Raw genomic sequence first — 14,968 nt, 5'->3', positions numbered from 1 at the left:
TCCATAACCGCCTACGGTGTAGACTAATTTGAAGGTATATTGACTAAGTCATCAGGGTGCTTCACTTTTATTGTGAGGCCGCGTATTTAGGAAGCATGCTAGTGGTGTAGACCACTCTTACTATACTGAACCCGGTACTGGAAGTGAGCGGAATAGCGCGTGTGGAGCCGTTACGTTACAGTGCATCACGTGGAACACTGTGTCTTCCTAATACGCACTGGTCCACCTCGCCACTCGAGTGTGATGTCAGCTGGGCGTGTACTCACGGGCGATCTCGACGAGTCCGCCGCAGCCGGGCTGGAATGGCGTGCCGCCGTTGGGGAAGAAGTCCGCGTGTCCCAGGCGGCTGGAGTAGCCCAGCACGCCGCCACACGTGTGCACCACATCCACGAAGTCGGCGTCCGACGCGTCCAGACGGCCATCCTCAGACTCCACCCACAGGAAGCCCGGCATCGCCGGGTCCAGCCCTGCCCAACACACATGCACCAAAGAGGTTAGACTAAGGGAAACTGCCGTTACATCATTAAAAGTGAAGCACCGCTGCCATACTGGCGTGTCCAATAACATTTGGCGTCGAGTGAGTATTCACACTGCATTGCAGCGATACTTTATACTGTATCAGACTACACTGATCATCCAGAACTGTATGATCACCTGCCACCTTTGGACAGCATCGTCAGCGTATACTGGCCGGATCGGACCGATACTCTCCGCTATATCCTTACCTCCAGGAGTGTTGGTCTTGCAAGTTTCGCAGGAGAACTTCTGTGAATTTAGAAGGCAGGAGACGAGATACTGGCGGAAGTAGAACTGTGAGGATGGGTGGTGTGTCGTGTTTGGGTAGCTCAGAGCTCAGGCGGTAGAGCACTTGCCTGCGAAAGGCAAAGGTCCCGAGTTCGAGTTCGTGCCAGCCTAAAACACACAGTTTTAATCTGCCAGGAAGTTTCATATCAGCACACACTCCGCTGCAGAGCGAAAATTTCATTCTGGAAACATCCCGCAGGCTGTGGCTAAGCCATGTCTCCGCAACATCCTTTCTTCCAGGAGTGCTAATCTTGCAAGTTTCGTAGAGTACTTCTCTGAATTCTGGAAGGTAGGAGACGAAGTACTGGCGGAAGTAGAGCTGTGAGGACGGATCGTGCGCCGTGTCTGGGTAACTCAGGCGGTAGAACACTTGCCCGCGAGAGGTAAAGGTCCCGAGTTCGAATCTCGGTCCAGCGTGAGCGATAAACAGCTCAGAGAAGAAGAGAATAAGAAACTTCCTGGCAGATTAAAACTGTGTGTTTTAGTCTGGCCAGAAGTCTATTATTCTCTTCTTCAAAATTTCAAAATGGTTCAAAAGGCTCTAAGCACTATGGGACTTAACATTTGAGGTCATCAGTCCCTAAGACTTAGAACTACTTAAACCTAACTAACCTAAGGACATCGCACACATCCATCCCCGAGGCAGGATTGGAACCTGCGACTCTAGCAGCAGCGCGGTTCCGGACGGAAGTGCCTAGAACCGCTGGGCCACAGAGGCCGGCTTTCTATCTTCTTCTCTGAACTGTTTATCGCCTACGTTTCACCTCTGTACAAGGCTACATACCTTTAAAAAATTCTTCCTGACACATAAATTTGCATTAAACGTTAAAGTAGTTTTCTTTTTCACAAATGGTTTTCTTGCTATTACGTCTGCATTTCATACCGTGTGTACTTCCGCAATCGTCAGTAATATCGCTGCACAAACAGCAAGACTCATGTACTGGTTTTACTCACTCATTTCTTAATATAATTCTCTCAGAATCTCCTGATTTATCCTTGTTTTCTTTTTGTTGAAGCTCATATTTTAGCCCGTCGTCAAGATACTATCCATTCCGTTCAACTTATTTTCCAAGTCCATTGCAGTCTCTGACCAAATTACGATGTCATTGGCAACTTTAAAGTTTTTAGTTCTTCTTCTTGAACTTTAATTCCCTTTTCGCATTCCTCTTTGGTTTCCCTTACCACACTGGACTCGCATTCGGGAGGACGACGGTTCAATCCCGCGTCCGGCCATCCTGATTAAGGTTTTCCGTGATTTCACTAAATCGCTCCAGGAAAATACCGGGATGGTTCCTTTGAAAGGGCACGGCCGACTTCCTTCCCCGTCCTTTCCTAATCCGATGAGACCGATGACCTCGCTGTCTGGTCCCCTTCCCCAAACAACCCAACCCCCAACCCCAATCCCCTTACCGCTTGCTCAGTTTCAATAACATGGGAAATAAAAGACCATTTTGGCTCACTCTCTTCTCAACTAGTGCCAATCTTTCTTTCTTTACCTGATATAATCTGAGACATCCCAATCCCAAAGAAGGAAGCTGCTGATATGTGTCAATATTACCGATCTATAATTTTAATAGGTTGCGGTGAAGTGTTCCTGTCATCCGTGCACCGGAACCTTATCCGAAATCACACTCACGGTCGTGGTTAGAACGCATGCAGTCTTGGTGGTCTGCAATGTACGAGACAAATTATACAAAATACTGCTCTACGTATTTAATTGGAAACATATATTACAGGAGCTGGATTAGATCTCTACATTGCTACTGATGTGAGATCAGTTTAAATAAGTGACACCAGCCTCGCTTTGATCTACGAGACAGTGTTTAACTTCTCACTACTCCACTCTCAACAATTAACATCCCTGTTGCTAATTAACTACTTTCAGGAAAGATGTAGAGATCATATCACTGGATTGGAATACGTACATAGCCAACAGTTCTATACACAGACGAAAATCTGCACAACAAAGAAATACATATATACGTAGTTCCAAGTCAGTCGAGAAAGAATCACACAAAGATCTCATTTTCAAATTTCCACGGGAACTAATATAATTCATCAGCTTTTACTGAACCGTGCCAAGTCCGCCTCGTTCACTAAAACACCACCGTCCGGCTACCTATTGATTCTGCGGTCTAGTGTAAATGCTCTGCCTACCAATAAAGTGCACACTCACTTAAAGGATGCACTTCCCAGGATACCAGAAAGTTCAAACCGAAGTCCACGCCTGGGCATGGGGACGCTCTTTTGAAGCAACCCAATTTCCATACTACAAGAAATAACTCGACTGCTCACAATGGAAACACCACCTCCGCTCCAGAAGACACATAACTTCTACATCCCAGAAGGGCTGCTGGTCGACTTTTCGATTTGGTGGGCTCCGGACTGCTCCACGAGATTATTTCATATTCAGGCCTTTTAGCCATTTAGAATCAGGAGCACAAAACGGCCATTTTCGATAGCCATTTCCTTTTCCGTGTAACACCACTTCCGTAAATTGCCTATTTTTGGCAGGACTTTAAGCAGTTTCTCTACCGTGAATGTTGGAAACACCAGTTGTCCTTGAGGAATTTCTCACTCTGTACATTGGTCACGTATACTCCAGCCACAATCGATTTAGCAGTGTTAGACTGGCGCATCAGTTCCAGGCTGCAGAAAACCTTCTTACTCCAGAAAACGATCCTTTTGTACATAATTCCGGAGGTACGCATAAAACATCATCCGAATTTGTGCTAAACGCATTCTCTGAAAATTATTTCGAGCAGTTAGTTCATGAGCCCACGCGAATAGTAAACGGATGTGAAAAAACACTTGACCTCTTAGCAACAAATAATCCTTAGTTAATTTCGAGCATCAAAACGGATACAGCGATTAGTGAACACACGGTTGTCGTAGCGAGACTGAACCCCCAAATCCTCCAAAAATAAAGGAAAAATACACCTATTCAAAAAAGCAGATAAAAATTCACTTGACGCCATCCTGAAAGACAATCTCCACTCCTTCCAAATTAATAATATAATTGTAGACCAGATGTGGCTTGAATTCAAAGAAACTGTATCGGCAGCAATTGAGACCCTCCTTGGTAAACAAAACGAGTCAAAACACTCTTGCAGAAACAACGAAACATACATGGTACATTTAAACAGACGCAAAATCCCCAAGATTGGCGATCTTTTACAGAAGCTCGAAATTTAACGCGGACTTCAAGGCCAGATGCTTATATAACAGTTTCCACCACGAAACCTTGTCTCGAAACCTGGCAGAAATCCAAAGAGATTCTGGTTGTATGTGAAGTATGTTAGCGGCAAGAAACAATCAATGCCTTCTCTGCGCGATAGCAATGGAGATACTATCGAAGACAGTGCTGCCAATGCCGAGTTACTAAACACAGCCTTCAGAAATGCCTTCACAAAAGAATACGAAGTAAATATTCTAGAATTCGAATCAAGAACAGCTGCCAACATTAGTAACGTAGAAGTAAATAGCCTCGGAGTATACCAGTTAGGTTGCTTTCAGAGTATGCTGATGCGTTAGCTCCATACTTAGCAATCATGTACAACCGTTCGCTCGACGAAAGATCAATACCCAAAGACTGGAAAGTTGCACAGGTCACACCAATATTCAAGAGAGGTAGGAGTAATCCACTTAATTACAGGTCATATCATTAACGTCGATATGCAGCAGGATTTTGGAACATATATTGTATTCTAACATTATGAATTACCTCGAAGAAAACGGTCTATTGACACACAGTCAACATGAGTTTAGAAAACATCGTTCTTGTGAAACACAACTAGCTCTTTATTCGCATGAAGTGTTAAGTGCTACTGACAAGGGATTTCAGATCGATTCCGTACTTCTGGATTTCCGGAAGGCTTTTGACACTGTGCCACACAAGTGGCTTGAAGTGAAATTGCGTGCTTATGGATTATCGTTTCAGTTACGTGATTGGATTTGTGATTTCCTGTCAAGTCACAGTTCGAAGTAATTGACGGAAAGTCATCGAGTAAAACAGAAGTGATTTCTGGCGTTCCCCAAGGTAGTGTTACAGGCCCTTTGCTGTTCCTTATCTATATAAACGATTTGTGAAACAATCTGAGCAGCTGTCTTAGGTTGTTTGCAGATGACGCTGTCGTTTATCGACTAATAAAGTCATCAGAAGATCAAAACAAATCGCAAAACGATTTAGAAAAGATATCTGAATGGTGCGAAAATTGGCAGTTAACCCTAAATAACAGAAAGTGTGAGGTCATCCACATGAGTGCTAAAAGGAATTCGTTAAACTTCGGTAACACGATAAGTCAGTCTAACCTAAAGGCCGTAAATTCAGCTAAATACGTAGGAATTACAGTTAAGAACAACGTAAATTGGAAGGAGCACACAGAAAATGTTGTGAGGAAAGCTAACCAAAGATTGGACACTTAGAAAACGTAACACATTTACTAAGGAGACTGCCTACACTACGCTTGTCCGTCCTCTTTTAGAATACTGCTGCGTGTTGTAGGAGCCTTACCAGATAGGACTGGCGGAGTACATCGAAAAAGTTCAAAGAAGGGCAGCACGTTTCGTATTATCACGAAATATGGGAGAGAGTGTCACTGAAATGATACAGGATTGGAGCTGGACAACCTTAAAAGAAAGGCGTTTTTCGTTGCGACGGAATCTTCTCACCAAATTCCAATCACCCACTTTCTCCTCTGAATGCGAAAATATTTTGTTGACACCGACCTACATAGGAAGAAACGATCACCACGATAAAATAAGGGAAATCAGAGCTCGTATGGAAATATATACACTACTGGCCATTAAAATTGCTACACCAAGAAGAAATGCAGATGATAAACGGGTATTCATTGGACAAATATATTATGCTAGGACTGACATGTGATTACATTTTCAGGCAATTTGGGTGCATAGATCCTGAGAAATCAGTACCCAGAACAACCACCTCTGGCCACAATAACGGCCTTGAGGCCTTGATACGCCTGGGCATTGAGTCAAACACAGCTTGGATCGCGTGTACAGGTACAGCTGCCCATGCAGCTTCAACACGATACCACAGTTCATCAAGAGTAGTGACTGGCGTATTGTGACGAGCCAGTTGCTCGGCCACCATTGACCAGACGTTTTCAATTGGTGAGAGATCTGGAGAATGAACTGGCCAGGGCAGCAGTCGAACATTTTCTGTAACCAGAAAGGCCCGTTCAGGACCTGCAACATGAGGTCGTCCAAATGTAGGGTTTCGCAGGGATCAAATGAAGGGTAGAGCCACGGGTCGTAACACATCTGAAATGTAACGTCCACTGTTCAAAGTGTCGTCATTGCGAACAAGAGGTGACCGAGACGTATAACCAATGGCACCCCATACCATCACGCCGGGTGATACGCCAGTATGGCGCTGACGAATACACGCTTCCAATGTGCGTTAACCGCGATGTCGCCAAACACGGATGCGACCATCATGATGCTGTAAACAGAACCTGGATTCATCCGAAAAAATGACGTTTTGCCATTCGTACACCCAAGTTCGTCGTCGAGTACACCATCGCAGGCGCTCCTGTCTGTGATGCAGCGTCAAGGGTAACCTCAGCCATGGTCTCCGAGCTTATAGTCCATGCTGCTGCGAACGTCGTCGAACTGTTCGTGCAGATGGTTATTGTCTTGCAAACGTCCCCATCTGTTGACTCAGGGATCGAGGCGTGGCAGCACGATCCGTTACAGCCTTGCGGATAAGATGACTGTCATCTCGACTGCTAGTGATACGATGCCTCTGGGATCCAGCACGGCGTTCCGTATTACCCTCCTGAATCCACCGATTCCATATTCTGCTAACAGTCATTGGATCTCGACCAACGCGAGCAGCAATGTCGCGATACGATAAACCGCAATCGCGATAGGCTACAATCCGACCTTGATCAAAGTCAGAAACGTGATGGCACGCATTTCTCCTCCTTACACGAGCCATCAGCACAACGTTTCAGTTGGCAACGCCGGTCATCTGCTGTTTGTGTATGAGAAATCGGTTGGAAATTTTCCTCATGTCAGCACGTTGTAGGTGTCACCACCGGCGGCAGGCTTATGTGAATGCTCTGAAAAGCTAATCATTTGCATATCACAGCATCTTCTTCCTGTCGGTTAAATTTCGCGTCTGTAGCACTTTATCTTTGTGGTGTAGCAAATTTAATGGCCAGTAGTGTAGGTGTTCGTTCTTTCCACTCGCTATACGGGATTGGAATAATAGATAATTGTGAAGGTGGTTGGATGAACCCTCTGCCAGGCACTTTAATGTGATTTGCAGAGTATCCATGTAGATACAGATGTAGATGTAATAGCCAAAGGATGCGCACATAGGGCGCGACCAGGAAACTAGGTGTTGTGAAAGCTACTTTTTTCAAGGTCCTGTTTGTCGCAAAGTCAAATCCACGGTGAAAATCCGATGTCGCCCTGTGCAGAGGTCTTGCACAATGTCTTTAGTATGCTCGTTGAGCGCGTCACGTCGCACTTTTCAGTTCTGAGCGCACAGTTAGCACGGGAAGGTGCCTAGAACAATAGTGTCTCCCTCCAACTGTGGCGTGCGTGCTGTCTTTCGATTTCTTCATGCTGAAGGCTTCCGCCTGATTTCACGCAGCGTACATAACGTAACTGTCATGCGTGACAGCGAAGTGTAACAATGGTGGAGGAACTTCTAAGTTTACTGACGTTCATGTCGCAGATTATCAGGGAAAGAAGCGAGTGTCAATCGATGATCTTGTTCAGCGAGCGGATCCGTCGATTCGCGAAAATCGTCTTGTCCTTCGGAACAATACACGGTGGCACATTACAGTTGCAACAAAGACGCTTCTGCAGCGTTTTCCATGGGAAGTGTTTGACCACCCACTATACAGCCCGATCTTGGTTCCCTCTGATTTTCGACTCTTTGCTCACATGAGGCGCTGGTTGTGAGGATAATATTTTGGTACAGACAACGAGCTGCAGACCAGTGTAGAGAATCGGCGGAAAGCATAGACGTTCTCATTGTGTGATGATGGTATTGGAAATCTGGTACAACGCTACGACAAATGTCTAAGTTGGAGTGGCGACTATGTACAGAAGTAGCTGGAAGGTGTAGCTAAATACTGAAAAAAAAAAAAAAAGTGTTCTTCACCCTGGTTACCATTTCGCGACCGATTGAACCGTGAAAAAAGAAAAAAAACCCTTGTACAATGGTAGCAAGATACTGTCACGAATTAGTTACAAAAGGATGGAACGAGTGGTAGCAGCGGAACTAAGGAAAGACTAATTTGGGTTCCGCGAAAAAGTAGGTATTTAGTAGACAAAGCTGATTCTAAGAACACAGATATGAATAAGGCATTCCTGTATTTACAGTCCTTGTATATTTAGAACAAGTTTTTGACATGTTGACTGGAATAAATTACTTTGGACACTGAAGTTATTTTGGATAGAATATGGAGACTGAAACATCATACATAATTTGTGCGGAGATCATCCAGCGGTTGTAACAGTCGAAGGACACGAAAGAGTAGCAATAATCGGAAAAGGGAGTGTGGCAGGACTGTAGCATATTCATGGTATTCAATCTGTACATACAGTAAACGGTAAATGACCGAGGAGAAATTTGGAATGGGGATCCAAGTTCAGGGTGAGAAAATAAACACCTCAACATCTTCTGATGTCACTGTAATTCTGCCAAAGAAATTAAAGAACTCAGAAGATTGGTTGAACGGAATAGACACTGTCTTGAAAACTAGTCACAAGATGAAGTTTAACAAAATTAAAGTAAGATGGAACGTGACCCTTCGCGCTTAGCTGTTCTGTAGCCTAACAGATGAGACCATTTGTAATGCCTTCGGGAACCGTGTGCCTTTGGGTATTTAAAATGACGATCTGTCCTTAAGGAAACCTGGATGTTACACTGAGGTTAATTAAGACCATTGATCTCTAATGGGTAAGCATTAGAACATATCTATTGACAGGCATGAATATGCTATACACACAATGATCAACCAAAATAATGCCACCGCTGCCCACCGTGGGTTGAATGCCACCTGGCGGTAAGAAAAGTACGTAAGAGGAGCAGAGGCGAGTGAGGAATCACTCTAGCGACGATATGGGCCGCAAATGGAGAAACAAATAGATTTGTATGACTTTGACACAGGGCAAGTTGTTACGTCCCGTCGCCTGGGGACGGTAGCGCTGGTTACTGTTGTCGTGCGACGGTTGTGAGCATCTTTGGAAGCTGTTTGAAGGACAGTATTTTTCAGGGTGGGGCGGCTAAAAGTAGCCCCCCTTGGATTTGTGATTTCTTGCCAGAGAGGTCACATTTCGTAGCAACTTACGGAAAGTCGTCGAGTAAAGCAGAAATGATCTCAGCGTTCCCGAAGGTAGCGTTGTAGGTCCTCTGCTGTTCCTTATCTATATACACGATTTAGGAGACATTCTGAGCAGCAGACCTAGGTTGTTTGCAGATGACGCTGTCGTTTAACGCCTAGTTATATCTGTATGGTGCGAAAATTGGCAGTTGACCCTAAATAATGAAAAGTGTAAGGTCATCCACATGAGTGTTAGAAGGAATCCGTTAAACTTCGGTTGAACGATGTTGTTGTTGTTGTTGTTGTGGTCTTCAGTCCTGAGACTGGTTTGATGCAGCTCTCCATGCTACTCTAGCCTGTGCAAGCTTCTTCATCTCCCAGTACCTACTACAACCCACATCCTCCTGAATCTGCTTAGTGTATTGATCTCTTGGTCTCCCTCTACGATTTTTACCCTCCACGCTGCCCTCCAATGCTAAATTTGTGATCCCTTGATGCCTCAAAACATGTCCTACCAACCGATCCCTTCTTCTAGTCAAGTTGTGCCACAAACTTCTCTTCTCCCCAATCCTATTCAATACCTCCTCATTAGTTACGTGATCTACCCACCTTATCTTCAGCATTCTTCTGTAGCACCACATTTCGAAAGCTTCTATTCTCTTCTTGTCCAAACTATTTATCGTCCATGTTTCACTTCCATACATGGCTACACTCCACACAAATACTTTCAGAAACGTCTTCCTGACACTTAAATCTATACTCGATGTTAACAAATTTCTCTTCTTCAGAAACGATTTCCTTGCCATTGCCAGTCTACATTTTATATCCTCCCTACTTCGACCATCATCAGTTATTTTACTCCCTAAATAGCAAAACTCCTTTACTACTTTAAGTGTCTCATTTCCTAATCTAATCCCCTCAGCATCACCCGATTTAATTTGACTACATTCCATTATCCTCGTTTTGCTTTTGTTGATGTTCATCTTACATCCTCCTTTCAAGACACTGTCCATTCCGTTCAACTGCTCTTCCAAGTCCTTTGCTGTCTCTGACAGAATTACAATGTCATCGGCGAACCTCAAAGTTTTTACTTCTTCTCCATGAATTTTAATACCTACTCCGAATTTTTCTTTTGTTTCCTTTACTGCTTGCTCAATATACAGATTGAATAACATCGGGGTTAGGCTACAACCCTGTCTCACTCCTTTCCCAACCACTGCTTCCCTTTCATGCTCCTCCACTCTTATAACTGTCATCTGGTTTTTGTACAAATTGTAAATAGCCTTTCGCTCCTTGTATTTTACCCCTGCCACCTTCAGAATTTGAAAGAGAGTATTCCAGTTAACGTTGTCAAAAGCTTTCTCTAAGTCTACAAATGCTAGAAACGTAGGTTTGCCTTTCCTTAATCTTTCTTCTAAGATAAATCGTAAGGTTAGTATTGCCTCACGTGTTCCAACATTTCTACGGAACCCAAACTGATCTTCCCCGAGGTCAGCTTCTACCAGTTTTTCCATTCGTCTGTAAAGAATTCGCGTTAGTATTTTGCAGCTGTGACTTATTAAACTGATAGTTCGGTAATTTTCACATCTGTCAACACCTGCTTTCTTTGGGATTGGAATTATTATATTCTTCTTGGAGTCTGTGGGTATTTCGCCTGTCTCATACATCTTGCTCATCAGATGGTAGAGTTTGTTGAACGATAAGTCAATCATATCCGAAGGTCGTAAATTCAACTAAATACTTAAGAATTACAGTTACGAACAACTTAAGTTGGGAAGAACACATAGAAAATGTGGATAAGGTGAGCCAAAGACTGCGTTTTATTAACAGAACTCTGAGAAGATGCAACAGACCTACTAAAGAGACTACCTACACAACCTTTGTCCGTCCTCTTTTGGAATAATGATGCGCGTTGTGCGATCCTTACCCAATAGAATTAACAGAGTACATCGACAAATGTCAAAGAAGGGCAGCACGTTTTGTATTAGCGAGAAATCGGATTTGGGGTGGACATCATTAAAATAAAGGCGTTTCTCGTGCGGCGGGATCTTCTCACGAAATTCCAGTCTTCATCTTTCTACTCCGAATGCGAAAATATTTTGTTGACACCAACATACGTAGGGAGAAACGATCCTCATAATATAATAAGGGAAATCAGAGGTCGCTCGGAAAGATATAAGTGTTCGTCTTTTTTCGCACGCTGTTAGAGAGTGGAATAATAGAGAATATTGTGAAGGTGATTCGATGAACCCTCTGCCGGACACTTAAGTGTGATTTGCAGAGCATCCATGTTGATGTACATGTACAGCTGATCTTTATACCTGTCATTTCGTTCGACACAACAAGGAGTCATGTCCCATCAACAGAAGTACTCATTAGAAGGGTATTGAGTTGGAGAAGGGGCCATGTCCAGATAAACAAGCTTGTGGTGAATCTATTTCAATAAAAAAAGAAAATAGACGATGTAAAATAATTCTATGATACATACTTGACGAACAGAAACTATTTTATAACACTATCTACCAATGGCCAGCGAAGGATAGGCAAGACAAAGCTGGAGTACACGAAATATTGCCTGTCGCTGTATTTTGCTTGTGGTTGAAATTTCGGTACATTATGAATAAACCTGTATGCTCATAGCACACTCTTTTGTTGCTGTAATGAATTTGAACAATTTAAACTTGCATAACACAATTCTTCCGCTGTAAACAGTACGCCAGTTGACTCATCAACATCATTATGTTCGAAAAAAGGATCGTCACCAGTACATTCAGAAGGATTACTGATCACACTCGATAGGTGAAGTATGTTATTATGCTGGTGTCTGACTGTGAAGCCAGCTGCTACATAGCAACTCGACGACATCATGCATAAACCTGTTGTGTAATAAAACAGCTAGTACACGGCCGCTTTTCCAACTCACTGAGACACACCGTTGTTAGCTCTTGCACTAAAGGGAAAAAAAATGGAGGTAACATTCACCATGGTCTTCGATACAAATATCTCTTACTTGGTGTATGCCATCAATGTAGCCAAATATGAGTTAATTTCTGAATTTGATAAATGTTCTCAAGCCTTGTAATTTCGCTGTAACATTGCCATTCTAATAATATACTTTTGGAACGATGTTCACGACCAAAGATACTGGTCAGAGAGATTAGCTTCACTTTGCCAGAGTGGAGCCAGAGTGTGCTAGTAGCAACGATGTGGTAATGTATTTGCCCCGCCCTGGAATGAAGATAGCATTTGGAGCAATTTTTGTAATATGATGTTTAAGGAGATATATTAAGCAGAAGGACTGTAACATTGTATGAATGAGAAAAGGTAACATTTAAAGGTAAGGTAGTTCGTTATATTTGTAATTACTTAGTATGCTGATTGCTATAACACTGCTTATGGTTTAGATTTTCTGTAAGGTTTTTGTAATGAATTTATGTGGTTCTTTCACAGCAGTGATAACTGCTAAAGAGATATTTTGCGAATTAGTTCATATGTGAGAAATGTGGGAAGTTGTATTGTTGCAACGACTTAATGAAGCTCAATTAAAGCTTAAAGAATCGGTACAGTTATATCTTTGTCAGAGAGATTAGTGCCCATTTTTCATTTGCATTCATGGTTTTACATGACTGCACACTCGCATTGTACATCACTAGTATGGTGTCTGAAACTTAGTTTTGACAGTCAGATCATTATTTTATAAGAAACAAGATCGCAGAGCAAACTAGCGGTCCATTGCTCACAGGGAAGCCATAAATTTCATTATCATTGTAGCTCATATTCAGAGTTAGGCACAGTGATTGTCCGAGTGCATTTACGAGAATAATATCACTATAAGTTCAGAGATTTAATGGGAGTGAAATATTTTATGAAAGAGCTACATTATGATTTCAAACAGATTTAACATATAAAGTCGGATGCGTTTTATTCAGTGATCAATTGTTGTGTATTTACGATAATAGTCAGGTAAAGCAATTGGTTTCTAAACTAACATAGAATCGTAACAGTCAGGACCAGCATTTAACACAAAATCAGTTTGTCGCAGAATCAGCATATGTAATTTTTTTTGAGAACAAATTTCTTTCTCGCAATCGTATTGTTTGATCTACCGGTTACTCCAAATTTCACATCATACAGCATGAGGTTCGAATAATTCCATTTCAAATAAGCTTATGATATTTTCGGTCAACATTTCATAGTTACTCAACTTGGCATGTTTTACAGTCTGACTTCACAATTATACGAGTATTAAAACATTTTAAAGGATACGTTCACTCTTCAACTGTTGACCTACTTAACGATACTTTCAAACTTAAGAAGGCGTACCTGTGACCAGTTGAAGCACATTGCTGCTAGTTATTCTCATACAGGAGACAACGTACCAGATAAAGACCAAAGTGAGGATAAAGTTGGGAATCTCTTTTTGTGTAGTTTGTTATCTAGTTACGCAACGATGGCTATTCAGAAAGTTTCGACTCCAGATGCACAGAACTTAGATCCAACCGGTATATCATATAGGTGTGAGATGTGATGTATCCAGGAACAAGACTCTCATAATCTCCTCCTGTTTGAGCGGAAAGTCTTGAGAAAAATCTTCAGTCCAATGCAGGAATCGAGTGACTTGCCATAGTGCTAAGAGTGGTAAGATTAAGACACAGTGAAACTTTACTGCGCTGTGCTATTACCTATGCGTCACGAAATGATTATCGAGCTGAGAAAACCAGTTGCGGTCGGATCATGCACCGTCTGCTTTCATGCCTAGCAGCTAAACTCGTTGCAAAATTGATTTAACTAGTTATCCTTCAGTTTAAATTGACCAAGCCTCGGCAGATTACTCGAATTTAAATTAAATATAACCAGATAAAAATTTAATGAAAATGATAAAAATGGGTTGTATTCTTTCGAATAATTAATTTTAAGCAACACCAAAAGATTTATGTTGATACAGCTGATAATTTTTCAGTAAAATAAAACACAAATACGCATTTATCCAAGAAATAAAATAACAATAACAATCAGTTGCAGTAAAGATTGCGTGTTTGCGTATTTAGGTGGTAGCAGATTTCACAGTGACTAATGAAATATCACTGGTTCGCGAGAAATAGTGTCCCATTGCGTTAAACTATTCACAAAACAATCATCAGCTCAGATATAAAGTTCACTTTAGTGATTAGTATATCAAAACTATTGTAATCATGACTAGATTCCAACAGACTAAACACAATTATTCCATAAAGCAGGAGAAATAAATCAAAGTTGCCTATCCCCAGTTCCAAGTGACTGACAGATTCTTTAAGTCCCATTCAGCCCGAAATTCTTCTAACACTAAAAAGTCCGGATGTCAGTCAGTTCGGTACCAGACGTTGTATATCGACAGATAATCAACCAAAAGTCCCATATATTTTTAGCCATGCTCAGGAGAATGTGCGTAACCGGTAGTTAATAAGTAACACCTAATCCACGGAGCAAGGGAAAAATGTAACTGTGAGCGTCGGGCGTGTAGCCTTCCCTGTGGAAGCCGGTAGAACGTTAGTTTGACTTAGCAAGGTTCCCGGGTTCGAGTCCTGATAATGTCAGTTTTTGTACTGTAGTACTTGTGAAACTGTTATAAGAGACAACACTGACATGTAAAAGGGCTGTTCGGAGGTTATAACAATGTTCTATAGGCAGTCCGCTTTCGCTTCGTTTATTTGAGTGTAGCAAACCCATGGAGGTATGAGGAGGGGAGATGCCATGACGTCACAAACTTGAAGCCGACAGAAACCGAGCTCCGCCATTGCAGTTTGGTCAGAAGACTCGTTTCCGATTGTGCTACTGTCTAGAGCTGCTGAAGGTTTTTTCATTTTAAAATGCCGGTT

General features: G+C 42.4%; 1 protein-coding gene across 1 annotated transcript in view; it reads right to left on the bottom strand.

The window, feature by feature from the left end:
- Nucleotides 1–14,968, bottom strand: part of LOC126195010 (pancreatic triacylglycerol lipase-like) — a 190,853-nt gene that overhangs the window by 54,677 nt on the left and 121,208 nt on the right. Inside the window, exon 6 of the mRNA XM_049933436.1 lies at nt 267–467. Coding sequence (XP_049789393.1) covers nt 267–467 — 201 coding nt within the window. The remainder of the gene's footprint in view (nt 1–266; nt 468–14,968) is intronic.

Source organism: Schistocerca nitens, chromosome 7 (genome assembly GCF_023898315.1).
Source record: "Schistocerca nitens isolate TAMUIC-IGC-003100 chromosome 7, iqSchNite1.1, whole genome shotgun sequence".
In the NCBI taxonomy this organism is placed as follows: domain Eukaryota; kingdom Metazoa; phylum Arthropoda; class Insecta; order Orthoptera; family Acrididae; genus Schistocerca; species Schistocerca nitens.
Note: the sequence above shows the minus strand (reverse complement) of the source record. Positions and strands in the feature narration are given on the sequence as shown.